At 38.9% G+C, this 26,837-nt stretch overlaps 2 protein-coding genes across 9 annotated transcripts in view; one reads left to right on the top strand and one right to left on the bottom strand.

Annotated features, from left to right (window-relative positions):
- Positions 1 to 26,837, bottom strand: part of LOC126971584 (cuticle protein 16.8-like) — a 112,077-nt gene that overhangs the window by 22,008 nt on the left and 63,232 nt on the right. The window lies entirely within an intron of this gene.
- LOC126970558 (alpha-tocopherol transfer protein-like) lies at positions 1,598 to 26,837 on the top strand. Of its 8 annotated transcripts, none has more exons than XM_050816872.1 (7): positions 1,598 to 1,742; positions 13,057 to 13,220; positions 15,950 to 16,103; positions 17,742 to 17,846; positions 20,333 to 20,480; positions 24,557 to 24,773; positions 25,903 to 26,837. In XM_050816872.1, the coding sequence occupies exons 2-7, from the start codon at positions 13,085 to 13,087 to the stop codon at positions 26,055 to 26,057; spliced, it is 915 nt and encodes a 304-aa protein (XP_050672829.1). In that variant the 5' UTR covers positions 1,598 to 1,742; positions 13,057 to 13,084; the 3' UTR covers positions 26,058 to 26,837. The 8 variants fall into 8 exon arrangements, with proteins under 8 accessions (XP_050672829.1, XP_050672772.1, XP_050672616.1 ...); XM_050816815.1 differs by having other exon boundaries at positions 1,611 to 1,742; positions 13,069 to 13,220; XM_050816659.1 differs by having other exon boundaries at positions 1,611 to 1,742; positions 13,050 to 13,220.

Here is a 26,837-nt window from a genome sequence, read left to right as displayed (position 1 = left end):
TGTGTGACAGGAAACTGGGGAAGCGCGCGTGGTGGCGTAGAGATAGCTGTGAGATGGTGCCAATACATTTTGCTTGAGGTTTGTACCACGACGTACTGTCGGCCAACAAAGTGATTGAAAGTCGCTTTTCAGGCGATATTGCCGTACGAAATACAGTGTCTTCATATTATAGATATTGGCCCACAGATTTTAATAATTTGTCAAAAGTACCAATGGACATTCTGTAGTAATTAAAAACTTATCTAAATGCTGCCGCACATTGTTGTACATTTTGCAGATATATCCTTTCAAATGTCTTTGATCTGTTAATGGTACGCCTAGTACGTATGGTGGCGGTGATGTTTACGTCTTCTTTTTTTTACCTTAAAAAACCAAAGCCGCATCACACGCTTCTCGCCAGAAATCCATGGTGGTACTGGAATTAAATTAAGCAAAAGGCTAGCCTGTTGCCAAATGGTTGTACGCGAAATTGCGCCTTTAATCGCAGTGCGTGCTAAGCTTATAAGCCGAACAAAAAGGAGTTCTACAATTTCTTGCATCATCGCAGATCGCAATTGTTGTTCGACGAAGCTAACTTAACCAAGTGTAAACGCCATCTTGTGGACGGTAATTGAAATATCTTGTCACTGTATTTTGATTAACCGATTATATCGGATCTAGATGTACATGTTGTTATGCCATTATGCGCATCTTGCAATAGATGGTGCTGTATTAAATTTTATATGATGGCGTCTGACAAGCATTTTGAAGTTACAATACGTGTAATTCGATATCCAAGTTACACACTTCCCCACTGTAGGTTGTAGGTATTAGATAATTCTTATCTAATGAAAGTTACACTCAGGTAGATCAGATAGGTGTTGAAAATACTAACGATAACACACCTCCCACTGGTAAAAGTACTGGGGAACTGAAGGACTGAATATTAAAACTCATTTGCTTATTTAAGGTTTCGTATCTGAAGCCAACAATGAGCCAAATCGGGCCGCGCTTATCACAACAATCAGAGAAGACGAATCAGACACGAAGAGTTACGTACTGATGATAAAACAAGAACAAAGTCAAGAAATTTGCCTTCTTGGGGCATAAAAAGAATAGGGAAGTCCCAAGCCCGAGGGTCGTAAGAGGTGACTTTACCAATGGAAGGCGCCTTTCCACAGTATGCCGGCTATAGTATATAACACAACAGCGCCTTTTTCTGCCGTGAAGCAGTAATGTTTACACATTATTGTGTTTCAGTCAGAAGAGCGCCGTTATTAAATTACTGGGCAAATAAGACATAACATCTTATGTCTCAAGATGACCAGCGCAATTGTAGTGCCTCTCAGAATTTGTGATTAGGACGTATCACTTAACATCAGTTGAACGTCCTTCTCGTCTAGTCCTTATTGTCATAAAAACAGAGTTGGAATTTACAATTAAGATCTCCCGTAATCTGTAAGCACCTTGCACGAGGTGCAATAAGCTATCAACTTGGTCCAGGAGTTTTCCTGCAGCTAGCTGGAGTCACTTCGGCGGGTCACGACTCTTGTACGTATTGCTATAATGACGTATGTATATATCAACCTTTAATGTTTGTTCGGAAGTCTAATATTTTCGTGAAGGCCAGTCAGTTGCGGATCGTGCGGTTTGCATTAATAATTATTGTCTGCGAACCCGTCAACAAATTGCGAGTGTTTTGACTACTGACTATCGCGACGTTCGTATCACATCGGTTATCTGCCGGATTATCTCTGATATTGGTAATTATCTGCAATACTATCATTTACCACTGCCATTACTCTATATACATTCTCAGTGACTGCACTTGGCTGACTGTTTTTCTTGTTAAAATTTAACTACTGGCTCGTGAATTTAATCGATACAATATTGTCTTGGCTATATTAAGGTATGTTTTTTAATAACATAATAAATATTGCTTTATAAGTAATAAGATAAATTTATTTTTATGAAATAGGTACCTACCAACAACATATTTGTGATAACTAGTCCTAAGATTAAGGGGTAAAATGTACTTAACATATTGAGTGGGGTACAAATAGGGCTACCAATTTTTTTTAGACCGAATATAGTATTTTTGGATGCAGTACCTACCCAAAAAAATATAGTAGACAGGGATTTAGTAAATCTTTTTTAAAGATATCTACACTGGCCTGCAAAAGTAAGTATCACACTTTTCAAATTAATTTTTTTTCTTAACTATAGAAGGTAGAGATTTAAGATTAAAAACGTTTTGTTGCAAATTTTATAGGCTTTAATTCTTAGAAACTAAAATTATACATTAGTAAAATTTTTAACTTAAAAAAGATAAAATAATGAAAATAGACATTTTTAGTTTAGTGTAAAAATTCAACTAAAATGTATTACATGTTATTTAATTTTTAATAACTGGTATTGCCTCCTCGAGCTCTGATTACAGCTTCGAACCGGTTTGGCATACTGAAAACTAGGTTTCGGAGCCGTTGTTGGGGAATATTCTCCCATTCTTCTACCAGAGCCTGCTGTAGTGCCCTGAGGGTAGTAGGTGGTGGTCTGCGATTTCTGACTAGCCTCCCAAGCTCCCAGCATCCCAGGCGTGTTCAATCGGGTTGAGATCAGGACTTCTTGATGGCCAAGCCATCACGCTGATACCGACCTCCTGAATATACTCTTGTACGATATGAGCCGTGTGTGGCCGGGCATTATCATGCATCAGCATCGATCCATCACCCATATTTGCTAAATACGGCCCTGCATACTCATTGAGAATCACTTGAGCATATCTTTGCCCAGTGAGGGTGCCATTTTCTATGGCTACTAGCTCTGTGCGACCTTGTGAAGATATGCCAGCCCATACATGTACACTGCCTCCACCGTATTGGACTCTTTCTGAGATGCAGGCTTGAAGGTATCGCTCACCAGGTCGCCTGTAAACACTTCGCCTTCCATCAGAAGTGTAAAGGGAGAATCGAGACTCATCTGCAAACAAAATTCTTGACCATTCTTCTTCATCCCACTGCATGTGTTCACGGGCGTATCGCAGTCTCGCTACTCGATGCTGTCTCTCGAGTTTTGGGCCACTCGCTGGTCTTCGGGGTTTCAAATTTGCTTCAGCAAGTCTTCTTCTCACTGTACTGTCACTAATGTAGTCCCTCCGGGTCTGAAGTAGCTGTTGCTGGACTTCAACTGCATTTTGGTGGCGATTTCTTAACACAGTGGAAATAATATAACGATCTTCTCGGGCACTGGTACACCTGGGTCTGCTATTACAAGGTCTCCTCATATGGTGTCCAGTCTCTTCGTACCTTCGCTTTACCTTCTGGACCGTTCGTACCGTCACACCCACCATTCTTGCAGTGCGACGCATACTGATGCCTAGTTCCAGAAAAGCCATGATCCTAGCACATTCTTCAACTGAAAGAGGCATGATAAATAAATGTTATGTGCTTTTTAGCATAAATTTTTAAAACAAGACCAATCGATCTAGAAAAAAATTTAAAACAGAAAGAAAAATGTGAACGGTAAAATTGTAATTCGGAAACGTCCACTATGAAAAAGGAATGTTTTTGTTTTTGAAGTTTTTTTTCAGCCAATTCTTAAAAGAAGGTTACCGACTATAAAGTTTTTATGTACGAAATTAAATTCTCTTTGGAGTCCTTTTTATTTCGAAAGTATATCTTGTGAACTTAAAACGTTATCCAAATTTTAAAAGTGTGATACTTACTTTTGAAGGCCAGTGTATAAATATTTTTTACTGCTTTGAGTTTTCTTTTTACTTTATGGAACCCTTTGCTACTATCATTATTATCTTATTTTAAATTACAGAAAACATTAACTCTGCTTTTATCAGACCAATACTAGCTAGCTCTATAAATATATTTTGTTCATCACTGGAAATATGCGAACTGTGTGCTGATTAAATATGGTGGTAAAGCCTACTACTATATTATATAGTAGGATTGACAACTCTAGGTACAAAAGTACAAACAAAACGTACCTGTAATATTTATAATACAATTAAAGTAAATACAATGATAATCTATGTATATTTTACAGATACGGATATATCCAAATAAATATTATCAGCAAATTTTTATTATAAACTAGCTGACCCGACAGACGTTGTTCTGTATATAATAAATAAAATAATGTTTTTATATGAATTTGTCAATAATATATCATAACATCAACAATTACTTCGTAAAATATGCACCCTGCTGTCGTAATGAAATTGTTTCACAGCAGAAGTGTCAAACCGTGCGTCAATAAATTCTCTCATAGAAATTATGTATGGACACATCAAAGGAAAAACAAATTTGTTGTTTTTATTTAATTTAGCAGCATTATCCTATTTATTCACCTTTTTAACCTTCTCTGGACTTCCACAAATAATTCAAGACCTAAATTTTCCAAATCGGTCCAGCCGTTCTCGAGTTTTAGCGAGACTAACGAACAGCAATTCATTTTTATATGTATAGATAGATAATAGTTATCATATGTGTATAACATAATACAGCCTTGATAAAGAATGAGCAAATAATTTTCATCCCATTCAAGGCTAACCGGATCTAAATAACTATGTACAATTTTTTTTGCGGCCGGGGCTTCCTACTGATAATATTATACTTTATTTTGCTGGGATCTATCTATGCCTTCTTTCGCAAAATGCCTTCATTCATCATTCCTGTTTATTATACAACAAAGAATACAGTTCAATTAATTACTTTTCAGTTTCGTTACAGAAGTTGAGAAAATGTCGTAGTTTTAATTATTCTCATCTATTTTAAGTAATATTGCATCTCTTTATTAACTTAAAAATGTATTTTATTATTACCTACTAAAATTATTAATAATTTTCTATCAATATATAATTATTTTCAATTCAATATATACATATAGGTACTTTTAAATTGTAATTTAAAAGAATTATTCTATGTACTACTAGCCGACCTGGCAAACGTTGTTTTGCCATATAAGTTATATATGTAAACCTTCTTTGAGCTTCAACGAATCTATTGTGAAATCTGACATGTTTCGGTATAACAGTACGAGTAGTGTTTAGACAATTTTGTAACATATTTTGGATGTCAATTGACGAAACATATTGGATTATCCATTATATTGTTAACATCTTAAGTACAATGTTTCCTGCAAATAAAATCACATTTCATTTCATATTACAAAAGATTTCATTGAGATCGGTCGAATAGTTTAGGAGTTATTAGGGAACTTACAAACAAACATTCTCTTTTATATTAAATTATTTTAGATTTAATTGTGGAAACTTTTATTCGTCAGTGATTTATATTTTATGTTTAATTTTTTAAGTGTATTATCTTGAACTGTTTGTTTCCCAAATAAAATAGTTAATTATTTTTACAAATGTGTGTAAACAATACAAATTAAAACCATAACACCAATAAATTATGTAGGATTTGAATAACAGGAAAATATTAAATAGAAGATTTCTGCATGACTGTTGAATAACCTGAAATAAAAAATAAAGGTCGAGTTAGACGGCATTTTTTTCTTCTTGCATAAAATTTTGTTTTTGTACCTGCAATACGAGACGCACTTAATCGGTTGTCTCATCTTAGGACCGGTATCCACCAAAGCGGAGAGGAGAGATGTGTTTATAGCAACACTCTCGGGTTTGCGGCTAGAAGGCAGCGGGGAAATGGGCGCCCGGACACTTGTCTACACGCATTTCCGCTCCGCTGCGCTGTTAGATCGTTCGACGCGGCAAAAATTTCTATAGACAAATGAGACATATCCTCTCCTCTTCGCTCGATCTATTTCCACCGGAGCTAAGTGGAAAGGAGATGTGGAAATAACGAAATCTGATTTGTTATCAAAATATATCTCCTCTCCTCTTCGCTTTGGAGGATACTGGGCCTTACGCGCGTTTCACTTTCATGCCGGCATTTAGGTTCTTCCATAAGTAACGTCACACGTTAAGGGGCAGAGAGGGGGTCATGAAGCGTGGCATTGTGTGGTAAGGGGCGAGGATGGGATTTTTTTTACATCACTAAATCAACCAAAATAAAACATTTAAATAAAACACTTTTAAAGGATTAAAACGCGTGTAATTGTAACGGTTTTACATTAGGTGTTTGCGTAAAAGAAGAGGACACTGTCAGTAAATTTTGCCAAAAACCATCTATATACAGCAAATACCACCGAGGTGTCCGAGGAAATAAATGGCGCTAAACTTCATAATGACAACTATGACAAATACTATCTTTGACTCACTTCATCTGCAGTCCCCCTGAAAACGAGATCTGGAATGGTCTTGAAACGTCGGGTTAACTAAAATAAAAATGTTACTTCTACGCAAACACCTCATGGAAAACCGTTCAAATAAAAAAAAAATTGCATACTTTATAACGTTGATTCCTGAATATAAATAACACGGAAAACGACCGAAATTAATTCAAAATGCAATATTACTTCAGAGTACTACAGGCTTCGCTCGCAGCCATATTATACGTCAAACTTAATTCTCTGGACGCTCACGAGTGGCGCTTCAAGTAGGCACAAAAAAATTGCTGTCAAAAATAAGGAACACCCTGTCTACAACACTAATAGAGTACACAATACTACTACAGTACTATTTTTTACACAATTTTTACTATATTAGTGCCAGTCTTGTAATATTATGCAAACCCATATTATTTTTATATATTTCTTTTAATAAAATTGGCAACTCTAGTCGCTGACGGCATGGTAAGTAAATCAAACAATACTTTATTAACCGACTTCAAAAAGGAGGAGGTTCTCATTTCGATCGGTATTTTTTTTATGTTTGTACACCGATTACTCTGATATTTATGATCCGATTTACGTAATTCTTCTTTGGTTCGATGCGGAAAAGATAAACATTCTTTATGAAAATTTTTGTCTACGATATAATCTAATATATCATCGATATAATTGTTTTTTGTGATCGGCTTTTTTAGGAGTTTTAATTCCGGTTGATTATATATTATTATTATTAACCAACACTAAAAAGCAAAACATAAAAAAACCTACGTTAAAAAAAACAGATTTCAAAAACTGAAAAGTATTGTTGCGTAGCAACCCTTCGAAGTATATGACGAGAGTTGTCAAACTTCAAGACATTGTTAATTTCAACAGCTCCGTCAGCATTACTCGTAGCTCAGCGGAAAAGTGTTTACTTTAGACGCGGTAGACCCGGGTTCGATACACCTACCAGTGTATGGATTTTTTTGGGTTTTGTGAAGTTAAAGGAAATTTCTAGTTAGTTCAGGATCAAATCGAACAGAAAAAAAGGGATGGAAAATATGTAAGCAGGATAAAAATAGTTAAAAGAATTTTCTAGTACAATTTAAATTTAAAGATGGAATGGGAGAATCATTTTGAAAATAGAACGGATCCGGGGGTATATAAGCCGTACTAAGCGTGGCCTACGGCAGTTCTAGTTCTGACTCGAAAGTGTAAAGAAGAAGAAGAAGAAAAGAAGAAGTAGTGAAAAGTGGAAGTGTTCCAAGAGGAAGAAGATAGAAGAGACTTAGTGTTCGGTGCGGTGTGACGCGTTGAAGGTACCGCCGCCCACAAGAGGAACAGCGGCAGACCGGCGTAGTGCAAGTTCAGAAAAAGTGAACGCAAATAAAGACTCATTCCTATAAGCGGAGTATTATTTCCAATCCCTGACCCACTCCCGTGTCAATTGGTGTCAGTAGTGGGATTGGAAAGATGCCATTAGTGCCCAGGAACGAGAAGGGAGTGACCTCGCGAGCGGGAGCAGCTGCAGCGGCAGAGGACGAGTCACAACAAGCATCCGGCTCTGGACTCAGTGCGACCGTGTCAGCACCGCAGGCTCCTGCCGTAGACATCAGCGCGCTCATGCAGCAGATGGCCGCCATGATGCAAGAGCAAGCGCGCCGACAGGAGGAACAGCTGCGGAGCTTCCAAGAGGAACAAGCGCGCTGACAGGAGGAGCAAGCGCGCCGACAGGAAGAGCAAGCGCGCCGACAGGAGGAGCAGCTGCGGGGCTTGCAAGAGGAACAAACGCGCCGACAGGAGGAGCAAGTACGCCGACAGGAAGAGCAAGCGCGCCGACAGGAGGAGCAGCTGCGGGGCTTGCAAGAGGAACAAGCGCTCCGACAGGAGGAGCAAGTGCGTCGACAGGAGGAGCAGCTGCGATCCTTGCAGGAAGAGCAAGCACGTCGACAGGAGGAGCAGTTGCGAGGTCTGCATGAAGGCCTCTCCAAGGAAATTTTATCAGTGGTGCAGAAAAACTCCGCCCGGATTGACGCTGTAGAAAAGGAGATCGCCAGGATTGACACTGTAGAAAAGGAGATCACCCGGATTGACACTGTGGAAAGGAAGATGGGGGAGATGGAAGCAACAATTCATCAGCTCAATAGGAAGGTCGTGTGTGGGGGGGGGGGGTCCTTCAGCCAACCCAGGAGTCACCTGCGGAATCACATCGACCAGAAGTTTGAAAGTACCCCCCTGCGACGGCAAGTCTTCCTGGGCCGCCTTCAAGCTACAATTAGAGACGGTCAGAAGAGCAAGTGGTTGGAGTGACCTAGAAGCACACTCTGCCCTCACACTAGCACTCCGTGATGAAGCACTTTCCGTATTGGAAGCACTCGGCGCCGGGAAGGAGGAAGTAGCCTATACGGACCTTCTTAACGCGTTGGCGTTGGAGGCACCTTATGGCGATAAACACCTTGAGCATGTGTATCGGGCGCAGCTTAAGGACCTCAGTCAAAGGGCCAACGAACCTCTGCAGCAGTGGTCCCTCGAAGCTGAGAAGCTAGTGCGTAAAGCATATCGTCGCCAACTGCAATAGAAGAAATGTTGCTCCAAGTGTTAATCGATGGAATACGGGACGCCGAAGTAAGAGCAGCCGTACGACTGAGTCATCATACTAGCTTGAAGGAAGCGGTGGCACATGCGTTGGAAGTGGAAGCAGTTCGCCACGATTCTCGGGGGTTAAGACTCCGCAAAATTGTACCAGCAGATTCCAGCCGAAAGCAAGCATATAGCCCAGTATGCTATGGTTAACACGAAACATGGTGTATTGAAGCATGGAGGTGAAGAAATTCCAATAAAAGGCGGAACTTTTGGGAAAGTGTTGTACTTACGAGACACTACTTTAAATCCGAGATCGCAGACCCTGGTCCCGGTAGTCCTGCCAAGAGATGACAAAGGAAGACCTTGTAAATGCGCTTTAATAGAAAGAGAGACATCGGACACGAAATGGATCCCAGCCAGGACTGATGTGGGAAACTCCCAATTTGCGATGGTTCCCGTGTTTAATCCTCATGAGGACAAGCAAATCATTAGGAAAGGAACAGTGATAGGAGGTTGTGAGGAGATAGCTTGGTTAAGAAAGTGTGAAGAAGGGAGGAAGACCGTAACTGCAAGCCAGGATGTGAACATACAGAAACTTCTGGATGGCTGTAAGGACAATCTTACCAAGCAACAGTTAATAAAAGCGAGAAATTTCCTGCTACGCTACGCCGGGATGTTCTCGAAGAACGACGGGGACATCGGAAGAACTGGTTTGGTGAAACACAAGATCGACACAGGAGACAGTGTTCCGATAAGGCAAAGACCAAGAAGTATTCCGTTTGCACGTGAACAAGAAGTGGAAGACATGATTCGGGATATGAAAGAAAATGGTGTGATAAAACCGTCATCGAGTCCATGGTGTTCTCCAGTGGTTCTGGTGAAGAAGAAGGATGGATCAACTAGATTTTGTGTGGACTATCGGCGTTTGAACGATGTAACTAAGAAAGACAGTTATCCATTGCCAAGAATCGATGACACATTAGATTCACTTTGTGGCATGACGTGGTTCTCTACTCTTGATTTGAGAAGTGGCTACTGGCAAGTCGATCTGGACCCTAAAGACAAGGAGAAGACGGCTTTTTCAACTGGAAAAGGGTTATGGCAGTTCAAAACAATGCCCTTCGGATTATGCAACGCCCCAGCTACTTTCGAATGGTTGATGGAGCATGTGCTGGCAGGTATGTTGGGAGAAACCTGCCTTGTGTACTTGGATGACATAATCATTATGGGACAAAGTTTTGAAGATCATCTTAAGAAGCTCGAAAAAGTCTTCACAAAACTGCAGGGTGCCAACTTGAAGTTGAGTCCAAAGAAATGTTCCTTCCTTCAACGTCAGGTGAATTACTTGGGGCACGTTATCTCGGAGCAAGGCGTTGTGACGGATCCTGCCAAGATAAGTGCTGTCAAAGACTGGCCGACGCCGACAGAAAAGACACATGTGAGAGCATTTCTAGGACTATGCTCTTATTATCGACGCTTTGTGAAAGGGTTTTCCGACGGATGAGAAAAGAGCCTTTTCCTGGGATGAAGAATGCGAACAAGCTTTCTTAGAGTTGAAGAAAAGACTATGTGAATCACCTATCCTCGGATATCCTGACACAGAGGGAAGATTCATAGTGGATGCTGATGCTAGCAACACTGGAATTGGTGGAGTACTATCTCAGAAGAGAGGAGATCAAGAAGTTGTAATTGCATACTTTAGCAAATCTTTATCAAAGCCGGAGAGAAACTACTGTGTAACTCGTAGGGAGTTACTGGCCGTGGTGAAGACATTACAACATTTCAAAAAGTACTTGTTGGGTCGCAAATTCCTCGTAAGGACTGATCATGCCGCCTTGAAGTGGTTACTAGAATTCAAGAATCCGGAAAGACAAGGATTGAGCAACTTCAAGAGTATGATTTTGGCCAGATGGATTGAGTAACTTCAACAGTATGACTTTGAAATCTAGCATCGAGGAGGAAAAAGTCATGGAAATGCAGATGCGTTATCTAGAAGACCTTGTCCGATGGAATGCAAACATTGCATTCGTCAGGAGGAGAAAGAGAATTTTATGATCCGGCTGATCAGAACAGATTCGATCGACGAGAACTGGAGCAACGATGCAATGAGCAGATCTCAGGAAAATGATAAGGATCTTCAACCACTTTTACATTGGCTAGCAAGTGGATCACTTAAACCAAAATGGTCTGAAGTGGCTAGACACAGTACGGCTACCAAGAGTCTCTGGGCACAATGGAACAGTTTGGTGATGCATGACGGGTTGCTCTGTCGTAAATGGGAAACCCCGCAAGGAAAGGATTGCCATCTGCAACTGGTCGTTCCCAGGGAGAAGGTGAACGAGATCCTGAGAGCTTATCAGGATGGTTCTTCAGGTGGACATTTGGGAATAAGAAGAACTCTCACAAAAATTAAAGAACGATTTTACTGGTTGCATTGCCGTGATGATGTGGAAGACTGGTGCCGAAAATGCAAGAGTTGTGCTGCTGTCAAAGGACCTCAGACCAGAAGCAGAGGAGCTATGAAGTTGTACAATGTTGGGGCTCCGTGGGAAAGAGTAGCTCTGGATATGGCCGGACCGTTCCCAGTCACCAAATCTGGAAACTGTTACATAATGGTGGTGATGGATTATTTCACGAAGTGGCCGGAAGCATTTGCTCTACCGAATCAAGAAGCAATTACCGTTGCGACGAAGCTGGTGAATGAAGTTTTCTTCAGATTCGGTGTGCCTTTGGAGTTGCACAGTGACCAAGGGCGGAACTTCGAATCACAAGTATTTCAAGAAGTTTGCAAGATCTTGGGAATCCATAAGACCAGAACTACGCCATATCATCCACAGTCGGACGGGATGGTGGAGAGGTTTAACCAAACATTGGAGCGACATCTGGCAAAAGTAGTGGACAGTCATCAGGATAACTGGGATGAGTACATTCCACTGTTTCTTATGTCGTATAGAAGCGCAATACACGAGGCGACAACGGTGACTCCTGCGTAAGCCAATTTTGAAGGGAATTGCATTGCCAGCTGATTTACTCTCAGGCTGTCCACCGGATACTCCGAAAAGTATAACAGAATATGTGGATGAGTTACGGAAAAATATGGTTGACATCTACGAGGAAATTAGAACAACTGGGCTTAAGGCAAGTGAACGGATGAAGACCCGCTACGATCGAAGAGCTAATATTCCTGGTTTTGAAGAGGGAACCCTGATTTGGTTACACAATCCTGTAAGGCGAAAGAGGAAGTCTCCGAAGCTCCAACCAAGTTGGGAGGGACCATACAAAGTAATCACAAGGATAAATGATGTGACTCTCAGGATCCAGCGTACCCCTCGATGTCCCCCGAAAATCGTACATGTCGATCGGGTGGCTAAGTACTACGGAAGCAACGATGATCGGGACGATCATGTCTTGGGAGGGGGCAGTGTTGCGTAGCAACCCTTCGAAGTATATGACGAGAGTTGTCAAACTTCAAGACATTGTTAATTTCAACAGCTCCGTCAGCATTACTCGTAGCTCAGCGGAAAACTGTGTACTTTAGACGCTGTAGACCCGGGTTCGATACACCTACCAGTGTATGGATTTTTTTGGGTTTTGTGAAGTTAAAGGAAATTTCTAGTTAGTTCAGGATCAAATCGAACAAAAAAAAAGGGGTGGAAAATGTGTAAGCAGGATAAAAATAGTTAAAAGAATTTTCTAGTACAATTTAAATTTAAAGATGGAATGGGAGAATCATTTTGAAAATAGAACGGATCCGGGGGTATATAAGCCGTACTAAGCGTGGCCTACGGCAGTTCTAGTTCTGACTCGAAAGTGTAAAGAAGAAGAAGAAGAAAAGAAGAAGTAGTGAAAAGTGGAAGTGTTCCAAGAGGAAGAAGATAGAAGAGACTTAGTGTTCGGTGCGGTGTGACGCGTTGAAGGTACCGCCGCCCACAAGAGGAACAGCGGCAGACCGGCGTAGTGCAAGTTCAGAAAAAGTGAACGCAAATAAAGACTCGTTCCTATAAGCGGAGTATTATTTCCAATCCCTGACCCAGTCCCGTGTCAGTATCAAATAATTAAAAATTTTAATAAGGCACCGACTTAAAACCTATCAATAGGTACATATAATTAATAGTATTTTATTTATATTAAAGGTAAAGGTTTGCATAAGAGCTGTATTAAATTATTTTTTTAGTTATTTGATACTTTTCAGTTTTTGATGTCGGTTTTTTTTTAAACGTAGTTTTTTTATATTCATCAGTTAGCTTACAGGTGTTATTGTAGAAGCGGTGAAGTAACCATGCGACCGGGAGAACCCATAGAGTTTCCCATAGAGGAGGAGTACAAGAAGAGTCATGGAGTGACGGCGGAAGATGTGACGTTGCTGAGAAGGTGGCTGCAGACCCAACCACATCTACCCGAACAATACATAACAGGTGATCATACTCAAAACTAAAACTTCAGCGGATTGACTGTCGTTTGGCATGACCAAGGCATAGTAATTACCACTGTAAGCACACGGCTACATGGGAATTCGGTCTTCAAGGTCTACTAAAAGCCATAGAGTTGACAGGACCCTACCTTCAAAATTGTCGAAATTATGATAGCGAATACTGCCTATAAACCACAGATACACTTGCATGAGGTATAAAATTATGCTCAATAGTGTACCTGGGATATGTTAGATACGTTATTGTATTATGATGACATCGTGAGGGGGGGATGTCATTCCTTAAGATATGATAGAGGGAAGCGATTGTTGGTCCATACGTCATGCTGGCAAATCTCTTTGAACGAAAGAAAAAATATTATACACACTTATAGTTATATTATAGTTTTTAATCACCACCCAAGAAAAAATATCTAGGTAGATTGTAAAATACGGCATCGTAAATGTACCGTCCAGTTTTTTTTACTGGACAGTCACAGATTATATATTTGTAGGTATCCTACACGTTGTGAGGAGGAATTAGCGCGGGGCCAGAAACGGGGCAAGGGTGCTAGGTCAAGTTTGCCAATCGATTTATTAATAAGATTGTGAATTGTATTCCAGTAATAACATTCATTGAAGGTTTTCGAAATTGTTTTATATATTTTTACTCATATAGGTGTTTGTTCACCAATGGTATCTGATAAACCCTTTTTTAAAGTCAATGCTTTAGAATTTAACTTGTCCTTACATTGATACCTTTGATAAAACTTGTAAGCAATCAAACATTACGAAGTTGCCAGCTACATGTCAAACATGTCTTATGCCAGTATTCCTGGTGATAAACAATTTTCAAAAAAACTACACGAGGTTTTATGCTGTATAACTGGAAAATAGTATATCTGAATGAAATAAAAAAGTAATTAACATCACGTAACATCCGTCAGGTGTAATACATCCTGGTAAATATTGAAAATGGTTGTTAATTAAAACCAAAGACCTTTAAAAAAAGGATCAAATTATAATAAAAAAATAACCCAATATATTTTTCATATTATTTTTATTGCTATAATAATTACAGAATGAATGTACGTACCTTGAGCAAAGAAAAATTATATGGCATACGTACGTCAGGTAAATATAACGCAATTAAAAGTTACTCCAATTTACTAAAACACTTTTTAAATGTTTTATAACGCGTGTAATTCTAACTGCGTTTTTACTATAGTTTTGCGTAAAAGCAAAAGTTAGATTTGTATGAAAAGGCGGAAAAGGCAGGAATAAAAGGCATTTATTTTCTCAAAATTGATTCCTTAAGAATTCTATTTGATGTTATTTCTAATATTACTACCGCTTCGAAAACAAATAGCGCTCTGAGAGAGAATAAGCGGCGCAAGAAACTCTCCCAGCATTCTTTTTATGCGCTCCTTTTAATAAAATATACAATAGGTACTAGCTGACCCGACAAACGTTGTTTTGCCATATAAAGTATAATTCACGCGATAGTTTTATAAATAATAGCCTATGTGTTATTCTGGTGTGTAAGCTATATTATTGTAAAGTTTCATCAAAATCCATTCAGTAGTTTTTGCGTTAAAGAAGTTCAAACATACATCCAGACATACAAACTTTCACATTTATAATATTAATAGGATTGTACTGTCATTGCTATTGATATAAAATAATCATAATCTTGTCCCAGTATGTCCGATCACTTAGATATTCAGCTGTGTAGTAGTAGGATCTTCGATCAGTCGATCTCGCCATTTTTTAATAAAACATTTAAATTTATTTATAGATAATGCCTGACCAGTGGCTGGGACTTTATTTTAAAAGTGTATACATTTATCCTTAAAGCTATTATGCATCTCATGAAGATATCTTATTATATTAGTTAACCTTGGCATTTCCAGATCACGTTTTAGGGGACACGTCTTAATCCAATAAAAAGTGTTTTATTTAAATGTGTAACACTCGCCTTAATCAAACAGAATACTAAGTTACTCCAAATTTAAAATAACTTCTCCCTGTCATGTTATTCTGTAGTGACAAAGGTTAGATGACAGAACAGTTTAAAGAGACTTACCTGTTCTGTGGGTAAGATAAAAACAAAAATTTTTAAATTTGGAATAAATAATAATAATATTGACACACTTTTTACACAAAGTATCGTATTTGATAGTGTTATGGGTTGCAAGACAACGTTATATTTAATACAATATACTTAAACATATATAAATACATATAAACATACACAAAAACATACATAAATACATATAAACAGCCATGACTCGGAAAAAAACATCCATATTCATCATATAAATGCTTGCACCTACCGGGATTCGAACCCGGGACCTTTAGCTTAGTAGGTAGGACCGCTAACCACTCGGCTATACAGGCCTCTATTAATAACACAGGATAAGTACACACATCTAAGGTACTAAATCAAATAATAATATATTGAGCAGCTAATATAGAGAAATGAACTGGACGATTTTACTGACAAAGTACGTGACTGTACAGTATTCTATATATTGATTGAAAAGAGCACAAAAAAAAAAGAATGCTGGGAGAGTTTCTTGCGCCGCTTCATCCCTCTCAGAGCGCCATTTGTTTCCGAAGCGGTAGTAGTATATAAGAAATGACATCAAAAAGAATTCTAAAGGAATCAATTTTGAGAAAATATATGCCTTTAAAAGAATGCTAATAGACGTTTCACATCAAAAACATTAATAGATCTAGACCTGGTGCTGGCGTACCACAGCTGCAACAGGAGCACAGAAGTCACCAAGCAGCTGATCGACCTGAACTACACCCTACGAACCAGCATCACCGACTACTTCCAGGCGCGGAATGACGATGGCGATCTGCAGAGGATACTGAATAATTTGTACGTGAAAACCAGATACAATTAATAGTATATAATCAGCCTAGTGAAACTCTCTAATTAAAAAGCGATTTACTCGATTGTATGAAACGTGCAGTAATAGATAGACTGAGAGATGATGGCTATAATCTTGTAAAAAACGGAGATAGCCGAAATCCATTACGTTTTAAGCAACTGTTCGCCTCCTTTTTTTAAATACGGGACGAGACGAGCAGGAAGTTCAGCTGATGGTAATTGATACGCCCTGCCCATTACAATTCAGTGCCACTCCGGATTCTTGAAAAGCCCAAAAATTCTGAGCGGCATTACAATAAGTGCGCTCGTCACGCTGAGACATAAGATTTTAAGTCTCATTTGCCCAATAATTTCACTAGCTACGGCGCCCTTCAGACCGAAACACAGTAATGTTTACACGTTACTGCTTCACGGCAGAAATAGGGCCCATAATCTAGCCGGCACCCTGTGCAAAGGAGCCTCCCACTAGTAAATTACTTTCGCTTTCAAACGTAGCCGGATTATACTTCGTCGCTCTATTGGAATTACTAAGTCAATCTTATGTCAAATCAGTGCACGTTTCATAGTCTAAGAGTCTAAGTCTAAGGGTCTCGTCGAGAAAAGAAAACTCAAAATCATTCGCAGTCTGACAGTGGAACGGCAAAAGTGTGCTTAAAGACAAAGTAAGCAAACTTTTCTATTAAGTCGTGTGTCAACTGTGTATCAATCAACAAGCGTAAGTGTGCTAAAAAAAGTGCTTAAATAATACATTAACGACTCAAAAAAAAAGGGTGTGACTTATCATCGGTATGGTTATTTTATTTACATAAGATTGATATGCAAAAAGCTTAAATAATTTAATAAAGCGAATATTTTTTCATTTAATATGGTATTAATTATTGACAAGTCCCCAGACAAGACCCGCTTGTCAGAATGAGACAGATGAAAGGACACTGTCAGAAATGAACACAATAGAGGCGCTCTTTTTAACCGACTTCAAAAAAGGTGGAGGTTCTCAATTCGTCTGTATGTTTTTTTATGTTTGTTACTTTCGCCTGGGTGAACCGATTTTGATAATTCTTATTTTATTTGAAAGCTGGTGCTTCGATGTTCTATGTTACTAGAATTAGATCTATTAATTAGGTTGTATAAAAATACGCAATTATTTTTATACTTTTTAGTGTATATTATATCTTTTGGTTTGGAATAGTGTTTTTAAAGTCGGTTGTTTATTTGTTAATTTTTTTTAAAGGCCTAGTGAACAATGATTAACAATATTGTATTTTGTGTAATGTGAACGGCCTACAAAATCGTGAACGCTTAAATACTAGTGCTATTTACACGTTATCACGGAAGTATCGTTACCTAGTGATATTTGATACTTATTTACAAAATATGTAAAAGCTAATATTCTTCAGCTTTCCTGTAGATGAGATAATGAAACAGAATTGGCGCCAGTTGGTAGCAAGAGAGAGATGTGAAGAAATTTACAATCCAAATCACATCTTGTAATCAACAAACTTGTAATTAAAGATTAAATAGGAAATCACTAAGAAGGTCATAAGGTATAGGTCATTAAAGTAGGTTCACTCCTGAAATGAATATGAATTATAATGTGAATGTTGAACTGTTTATTAAAATTTTCAGTTTAATACTACCACTGCCAGCGCGCTCCAACGATGGTAACGCGATCCTTTATTCGCAGCTCATCAACACTGACGTCACCGCATTTAGCTGCACGGACCTCGTCAAGTAAGTCATCACTAAAACAGATAGGCATCATTGTCATTCATTGCATGTTTGAGAAAATCATTAGGCGCTAGACAAACCCCGATCTGCATATAAAACAACCAAATCGTGCTATGTTTTCGCAATGATTGTTCAATTTTAAAATAGAATAATTATAATCCCTACTAATATTATAAATATGAATGTAATGTTTATTACGCTTTTACGTCGGAACTGAACCGTTTTGATGAAATTGGGTACAGCGATACACTAGAGCTTGGGAAAAATGGTATCCCTGAAAAGTCCATGGTTCCCGCGGGAATTTTGAAAAATTGAAATTTACTTAGATGACCTATAACTTTACCTGTAGTAGGTTTAGTCTGCCATAGCAATCTTCCTCGATATAAGATTCATATAATATGTCAACAATGACCTGTACGCTGCGCCTAGTGAGTAAGCTGAAGGTCCACTTGTATAAACCATTTGGGAAGCCCAATAGATGGAAGTTTTGAGAGAAGTGCCTTGTGCCATACGCGATCAAAGACCTTCGCTATATTCAGGCCTCCGGCCATCTATGTGTTAGGTAAACCAAAAGATCACCTGCCGACCGACCATAGCAAAAGCCGTACTGTCGTAACAGTCGTTGATCAATTCGTGACCTTCTAGGTATACCAAGATCTGGCGGTTAATTATGCTCTTCATGATTTTGGAGACTTAACAGACATTGATCTTCAAGATTGGTTTATTTTAGAACTCTTGCAGCATTATGTCATACAGTATATTATTGTGGGGTAATGCTGCTGATATTGATTCTGCTTTTGGCTTGCAGAATGCTGCTTCTGTGAGTTTACATTAAAATGTGACCAAGAGAGTCACTTAGATCTAGGTTTAAAAATTCTAATACATATAAATATCTGGTATGCTTACATTACCGTCTCAATCAGTAGGGATAGCGCGTAGAGAAGCATAATATTAATACAGAAAGAAACAAGAACATACTGTTTATACTAACATACATCTTCAAGTGTGTGTAAATTGGAGATCCTATTTATCGCGTTATTGCGTTCATTTTCATGTTATTTTGTAAATTTCATTTTCTCTGAAAACATATTGGAAATGCTTCCTAATAGGTTCAAAGCTTAAATTAAACAAAATTTATAGAAAGGGTCAAATAATCATTCAAATGATAATAAAGCCTAGCTTTGAGGTGGCTAAAGACTAGCGTTCTAGTATTTTGAAAATATTTAATAAAATCAGGTAGGAATCATCATGATTGCTTAAGGCGACACTAAATGCCAGCGACCTTGAGCGATATGAGTTCATTTAAGAGCCACCCGCCCTCCATCTATCCAACAAAGTAGTAGAACAAAGAAAACGCCTGGACCTAATATAGGTAGGTGAAAACTAATAATACCACACGCGTAATAGGTGAAGCTAGGCAGACACTATGTATGTGCAAGTGTACGCTCTGGCAACATCGCAGTTTGCAAATAATCGTTTGCAAAATATAATGAAGCACCTGATCATATTTTCGAGCAAAACTCTTGCGTGAAAAACGTAACATTTTAACAGGCGCAAACAATTTACATTCTTACAATCCTTGTTATTGTTTACTAATCTGAATAAATAATCATGGGTAATTATGTATGCACGCAGTTACACTTTTTTGCTGTAACAAAGCAAAAATCCTTAAAATTATTAATTATACCTCGTGCTATTCTACGTTTGTAGAATGATCAATATTGTAAAAATCTTGCAACTACGGCTTTGACAATTAATTATTAAATAACGAATACGGCTGTATGGGCTTGAACCTTTTGCCAATCCTAATAATGGACGAAGAAACCAAAAAAAAAAAAATTTGGAATGTCACAAACCTCAGAAAATTTAAGGAACCAACTTCACCCTGTTTCTTTTGTGTTACAGTGAAGCGCGCGCATCTTAAAATTTCACCCTCATTATTTTTTCATAACACGCCTAAGGAAGTAACTTCAATATCACTTCTAAGTTTCCGACTTAACAAATGCGTCATGCCAAGAAAAAACTTATTTAACTGCAGTGAAAAATGTTAGTTGAAAATAGCTCTGGAGTGTTAACTGTACGCAGCATTGTCAACCTACAGACCTAAGGGTATGTGTAACAGGATTAAGCAGTGTACGTAGCTTCAAAAGTTATATTTCGTCCATAAAACTTGTCAAAAAAAAACACGTTGTTTGCGTGTTTAATGCCTTCCCTTCACTTTATATGGCATTGGTAGTGGTGAAGTCTTAGGGCGAGTCATTGCAGGTCCATGCGTCATGCTCGAAAACAGTCGCAACTTTTGGTGCCTGGTTGATCCTGACATCGAAATCTTTGTTTTAATGGGTAGTACAAACTTTTGGACATGTTGGTTGAAAATTATTTTACATTTTGATAAAATGACTGTAAAAATATCTTTATGCATTTCCAGTTTTATTCTTTTGGAGGTTGACTTTGATGGTTTTTTATAATTCAATTTCTTTATTTTCCAGAGGTCTGCTGTTGATCCTGGATGTTTGGCAGTATGAGGAAGGTACCTGGCCGGGGCTGGAGCTGGTCGTCAACTTCTCTAACTACTCGCTCGGCCACATCGCGAGGATAGACATACGCAACATCCAACTGTTTGCTTGCTATTTCCAGGTGATTTCAACGTCTTTTTTTTATCACTCAATAATATTTATAACTTATGATAAAAATGTATAGAAATATTCGTATGTTCTTAAGACGCATATGAAACAAACCATTAAAACAAAGAACAAACCTGAAACAACAGTTTGTCCATTACGTCTACGCTGTACAGGAATTATTGTGCTGAATTAAAGCGCCCTGAAAAAACGCAGTTTGTCTATCCCCCATCTTTCGAAATCTCAACCAAAGCAGCTCTCTCCCATTTCAAGAAAACTTGACAATGGAGATGTCCATGTGATTTTGAGAGTTGACGGAGAGATAAGATTCAGAACGATACATTGATGTCATGATAAGCATTAGATGCTGTTATCCATCACCGTGCAGGGAAAGACGTAGACCAGATAGAAGACGGGCATCGTAGCTGACTTGAGATTATTAGCTCTGGAACCCTGTTGATGGAAGAAAGAGAAAGTGATATATTGATAGTCAATAATATTTGCTATATTCGTGGGATATGTTTTTTTTAATAAATATATTAAGTATTAATAACTTTTCAAAATAAGTCAAAATTGCTACATCAAAATTTTTTTTAAAAAAAGTATCAATATAGATCTCATTTTTTCTTCTGATTCATTAAAACAATGAAATATTGGTTATAAATATCAATATTAAAACAACAACTATCGGTCTAAGTTCAAAAATGCGAGACAAAAATTGATATTAATTCAATATTTTTTCTGATTTTTTTCCACTAAAATGCCTGTAAAACAAACAAACGTTATTAAATTTGGCTGGCAGATTATTTCAAAAACATAACCGTTTTCTAGCTCACCTACAATGCCCTAAGCTAACAAGTAGGTACTTATTTCAAAGAAACTAAAAAAAATGACCACAAAGTTGAGCCGATTTTCCGGAATTGAGGATTATCGAGTCCTCATCTTGTCTTCGTACCTCATATAACCCTACGATATCCCATCGTATTCTGCTCAAAGCTTCTTCCAGTTCTTTCAACTTCTCGTCGGTCCGCTGTGCCTTGACATTATTATATGTTGCCAGCGCCAATCGGATTTAGCCTACATTACCCAGTCGTTTATGTGGCTGCTACCGTAGCCAACACGATCGAAGCCGGGGCCTTACAGTGCATGACATTTTTCGTTTTGGGGGGCTTTGCTACAATCGTCACGCTTGGCAGGCGGGTTGGTGATCACAGTAGATGGTAGTGCTCTCTTAGAAAAATGCTGCTACCCATCATCTATTTGTGTAAAACATATTATATTTAGTATATTCCTTTGAAAAGTACTTTGTATAAATATAAAAACACTCACGCTAACCAAAGAAAATTTTGTTATTGTACGACTGTGTTCTAGCTCACCTACAATGCCCTAAGCTAACAAGTAGGTACTTATTTCAAAGAAACTAAAAAAAATGACCACAAAGGAAGCAGGCGGAGAGTTGTAATAATTAGAATTAAACTTAAGGTCATTCTGTAAAATTTCCATAAAATTAATTAAAAACAATACCTAATGTGAATAAAGCAAAAACTGCAAATGTAAAATACAATTTAGAACCAGTAATAGATTAATTAGTAGTAGAACAATAAACAATTCATACTAAGTAACAATTAAGACATTTTGTAATTTAGCCTAATTAAAGTTCTTGCTCGAAGTCATTATTCCGCATCGCATTTGTTGTGTTTATAACTTCTTGAGTTGAGTTGTTCCCCTGTTGACACACGCGAGAACTTGTAAGCTTAAAAAACGGTTATGACAGCGGAAAATTAGAATAAAACGCTCATATTTTTAAAATATATTACAAGCCAAGTTCACTTTTTTCATGCTTTTCAGGCATTTCAGTGAAAATTTATAAAAATTGGACGGATAATAGTTGATATAATATTGATAAAGAGCCATTTTATAACTGTTTTTACAATTCAGAAGAGAAAATGAGATTTATATTGATGCTTTTTTAAATATATTTTTTATTATTGCAATTTTGAGTTACTGTCAAAAAAACTAACAAACCTAATAACTCTAAAATAATTAGGTACCTTTTGCAAAATGCAAATGGCAGTTACAATTATCGCAAATAATAGCCTATCGCCTCCTAGCGAGAATACGTCGAATATTTGGGACGAGATTTTTTGGAGGAAGGAATCAAAGGCTTTCTCATAGTCCACAACGCTAAGTATAGTGGCTGGTTATACTCTTCCGTCTTCTGTATAGCCTACCGCAATTCGTAATCTGGCTTGTTCGGGAGGCTGGAAGTCGTCAATCATGCACACGAGATGATGCGTGATAACCCTAGAAAGCAGCTTATATCATGGCTCAGAAGTGATATATGTCTCAAGATCGTCAGGACAGTATTATCACCCTTTTTGAAGAACACCACCACTATACATACATCTGTGCCATGCTTGCGGCGTTTTGCCTTCGAGGATGGCGGAATTGGATAGCTTCTGGAGGATCTTAATGACACGAATACCACAAACTCTCAGAAGATCGGCTGTAATTCCATCATCACCCGGCACCTTGTTGTTTTTAAGCTGTTTTAGGGCTATACTAATCTCTTACAGGCTGATATCTGGGATACCGTCGGTGTAGTATCGGGTTACTTTGGCTCTTCAGTCTTCAGTCTTGTTGATAACAGCCCGTGTGGTCTTATACAAATATCCGTAAAAATTCTCGACTTCCCTTAAATGTTCGGGTTCAGACGAAACGACCCCGACGTAAACGGTCTTCAGACTAGTCAGTTGGCTCTGCCCAATAGACAAGTCTCGTTCAAATACCTTAGAGCCCTTGTTACGCTCAATGGCTGCCTTTATACACTCTCCCCCTTATTCATAATGGTCCGCTAACTTTAAACAGCCGCTAAGGAGTGTTTTTTCTCATTCTGACTTAGGTTAATAGAAGAAGGCCGAGTGCGAATTAGCAATACTTTAAGTTAGCACACTATACTGAATAAGGGAGTCTGTGTTTTAGCGGCGTATATCATGAGTTAATGACTTGGAGATTCTATTTAGCTGCCTATACAGAATCATCGTCCGGGGGCTGACCATTTGATTATTTAGGTACATCCATCAATTTGAGGGTAAAATCTGAGATTTTTCCAGTTCTCTTTGAAGGGCTGGCCTTGAAGAACTTAGACCCAGCCGCTTAAACTTCTTCCACGAACCTGTTATTATACTCGTCCACTTCAACGCAGTCACCGAGGCATTCGAAGCAGTTTTGCAATTCGAGATGAAAGTTTTCCGGGTTATGAATGCAGGTCGAAGCGTAAATTTCCCCAGTCGAGACCGCTCCAGTTTTGAATTATGAAAGATCATAGAGACATCATTGAATATCTGTCTTTCGGTCGAGATATTGAAGTCAATCTCATTTTTGGTGGCACCATCGGAGCTGATCCAAGTCTATTTGCGTTGTTCATGAAGTAAGAGTTCATCATATAGAGATCCTCCTTCTCCATGGAGTCAGTTAGCATCTTGCCTCGGGCGTTCCCCTGGGCCTGGAGTTCACGAACGAGGAACCCGACACCTTCCAGGTCACCCTCCAGAAAGTTGAGCCGATTTTCCGGAATTGAGGATTATCGAGTCCTCATCTTGTCTTCGTACCTCATATAACCCTACGATATCCCATCGTATTCTGCTCAAAGCTTCTTCCAGTTCTTTCAACTTCTCGTCGGTCCGCTGTGCCTTGACATTATTATATGTTGCCAGCGCCAATCGGATTTAGCCTACATTACCCAGTCGTTTATGTGGCTGCTACCGTAGCCAACACGATCGAAGCCGGGGCCTTACAGTGCATGTCATTTTTCGTTTTGGGGGGCTTTGCTACAATCGTCACGCTTGGCAGGCGGGTTGGTGATCACAGTAGATGGTAGTGCTCTCTTAGAAAAATGCTGCTACCCATCATCTATTTGTGTAAAACATATTATATTTAGTATATTCCTTTGAAAAGTACTTTGTATAAATATAAAAACACTCACGCTAACCAAAGAAAATTTTGTTATTGTACGACTGTAGTTATAGTTTGGTAAATAAAATAATAATAGGACCATTTAACGTCTAAAAAAACTCTGCTTTCAATTTCTAGGAAGCTATACCATTGCAACTAAAACGGATTCACCTGATAAGTGCTCCCTCATACATCGATAAGCTGCTGGCGCTTGCTAAGCCGTTTCTCAGCAACCAGCTCCGGGACAATCTACACGTTTACAAAGATGGAGTAACTGCTCTTGAAAAATTCATGCCTGCCCACATATTTCCTAAAGATGTTGGCGGAGACTACGAGACTGTCAATGAATGTAAAGGTGTGTATTATAAATATTTTATTTATTATAGAGAGATTTTCTTAGTTTGTCCTCCCATTTAGCATTACACAATTCAAGGTTGACAATTCCCCAAAAAAAATTGATACTTAGTAAATCTTAAAATAACAGAATTTAGTTAGTCTTCTTGAGAGTCCCTATATTATCAACAAATGAATACTAAGTAGGTCTAGTAGGATCCGAACGGACTTTACGCACGTAAGTTGCTGGGTCTTTGGCAACACCGCAACTCAAACTACTCTAAGAATCGAAAAAGCCGTGTTATTGTGAAAAAGAAATATATTAACATACATTTTTGTGTCACTGGGGTCTTTTAAGCCCCACATGTTGCATGAAAAATGCAGTAAATAAGGCAACTCGAAGCCACCGTTTCCGATGGATTCCGTGTGATGAACGTCAGGTATTGATATCATGGTTGGATCGCAGCCTTCCAAGTCTAGAGAACAGATCCGTAAACGGGCTAAATTCAACTTCGATTGGTACTCTCTTTTTCTCCCGGTTTTACAGTCATACAACACGGTCTATGAGAGTCTACCTAGTGCAAGGGACCGGAGCACAAATTGATTGATTGCTCCACCTTTTCAAATTTGCATTAGTAATTCCCAACGCAAAAGCGCGTTTGCCCGTCCCCTTTGTTTCTCCTGTCTTGAAAGAGACTTCCAAAGAGATCAGGACCCATGTCCTCATTTCTTGGGCATTCTATGTATGCATGCCGATGGAGTAGTTCATAATATGCCTTATAAGTCGCTATACTCACGGGCTGCGTTTCGGGATAAGCTTCGCAATTTTTAGTGCTATTGTAGAGGAGAGACAAAATACGCAGACGTTTCTCTCTCCCCGTGATACAGACTATATGGCTGTTGAGCTTCGTCAATCAAAGGACTAGGCATTTCTGCGGACGGGTAGGTAATTATGTACCCCACATATGCTACTCGCCTTAAGATTGCAGCAACGAGCACTATCTAGTATACTATTCTACTTAGTAGTAGATTGCTCACATTTTTTTTTCAGTATACAAAAAAAAAAGTTTCACACAGCAGAGAAGATTAAAGCTGACACTGGCAAAATGATTAACAATTGGATTCACAATAATAGTTCTAATACTCAACAGATGACGTGTTGAAGAAATTGCAAGCGAGCGCGTCATTCTTCGCGGCAGAAAGCAAGAAGCGCGTATCTGAGGAGCTGCGGCCGGTCGAGCAGCGCCGGGGCCGAGAGCACGAGCATCTTGCATACGGCTCTTTTAAGAAACTTGACATCGACTGACGCAGAGCCGGGGCCAAGTACTGGAGCATCTGGCAGAGAGCTCCTTTAAGACTCTGGACATTGACTGACACATTGCTTACTTCTGACCTACTGCTCTAACACTGCGGCTGAACGAGCAGCGCCGGGGCGAGTACTCGATCATCTTGCAGACGGTTCCTTTAAGAGACTGGACATTGACTAACACACACTACTCACTTCTGACCTACTGTTCTCAAGCTGCAGCTGCGGCCGAACGAGCAGCGCTGGGTCGAGTACTCGAGCTTCTCGCAGACGACTCCTTCAAGAGACTGGACATAGACGGACAAACTGCTTAGTTCTGACCTACTGTTCTTACGCTGCAGCTGTAGTCGAACGTGCAGCGCCGGGTCAAGTACTCGAGCTTCTCGCAGACAATTCCTTCAAGAGACTGGACATAGACGGACAAACTGCTTAGTTCTGACCTACTGTTCTTACGTTGCAGCTGTAGTCGAACATACAGCGCCGGGTCGAGTACTCGAGCATCTAGCAGATGGCTCCTTTAAGAGACTGGACATAGACGGACACATTGCTCAGTTCTGACCAACTGTTCTTACACTGCAGCTGCGGTCGAACGAGCAGCGCCTGGTCTAGTACTCGAGCATCGAGATTTGAGCAGACGGCTCCTTCAAAAGACTAAACACAGATGACACACTGCTCAGACTGACTTATGCTTACAATCTATAAAAATATTATTTAAATCATATTAAGTCACTTTTTTTATTATAAATAATGGTTTATGTAATAAATAACCTTACCTAATAA

The sequence above is a fragment of the Leptidea sinapis genome, chromosome 1 (assembly GCF_905404315.1).
Source record: "Leptidea sinapis chromosome 1, ilLepSina1.1, whole genome shotgun sequence".
Lineage (NCBI taxonomy): Eukaryota > Metazoa > Arthropoda > Insecta > Lepidoptera > Pieridae > Leptidea > Leptidea sinapis.
This window is presented reverse-complemented; position numbering and strand designations above follow the sequence as displayed.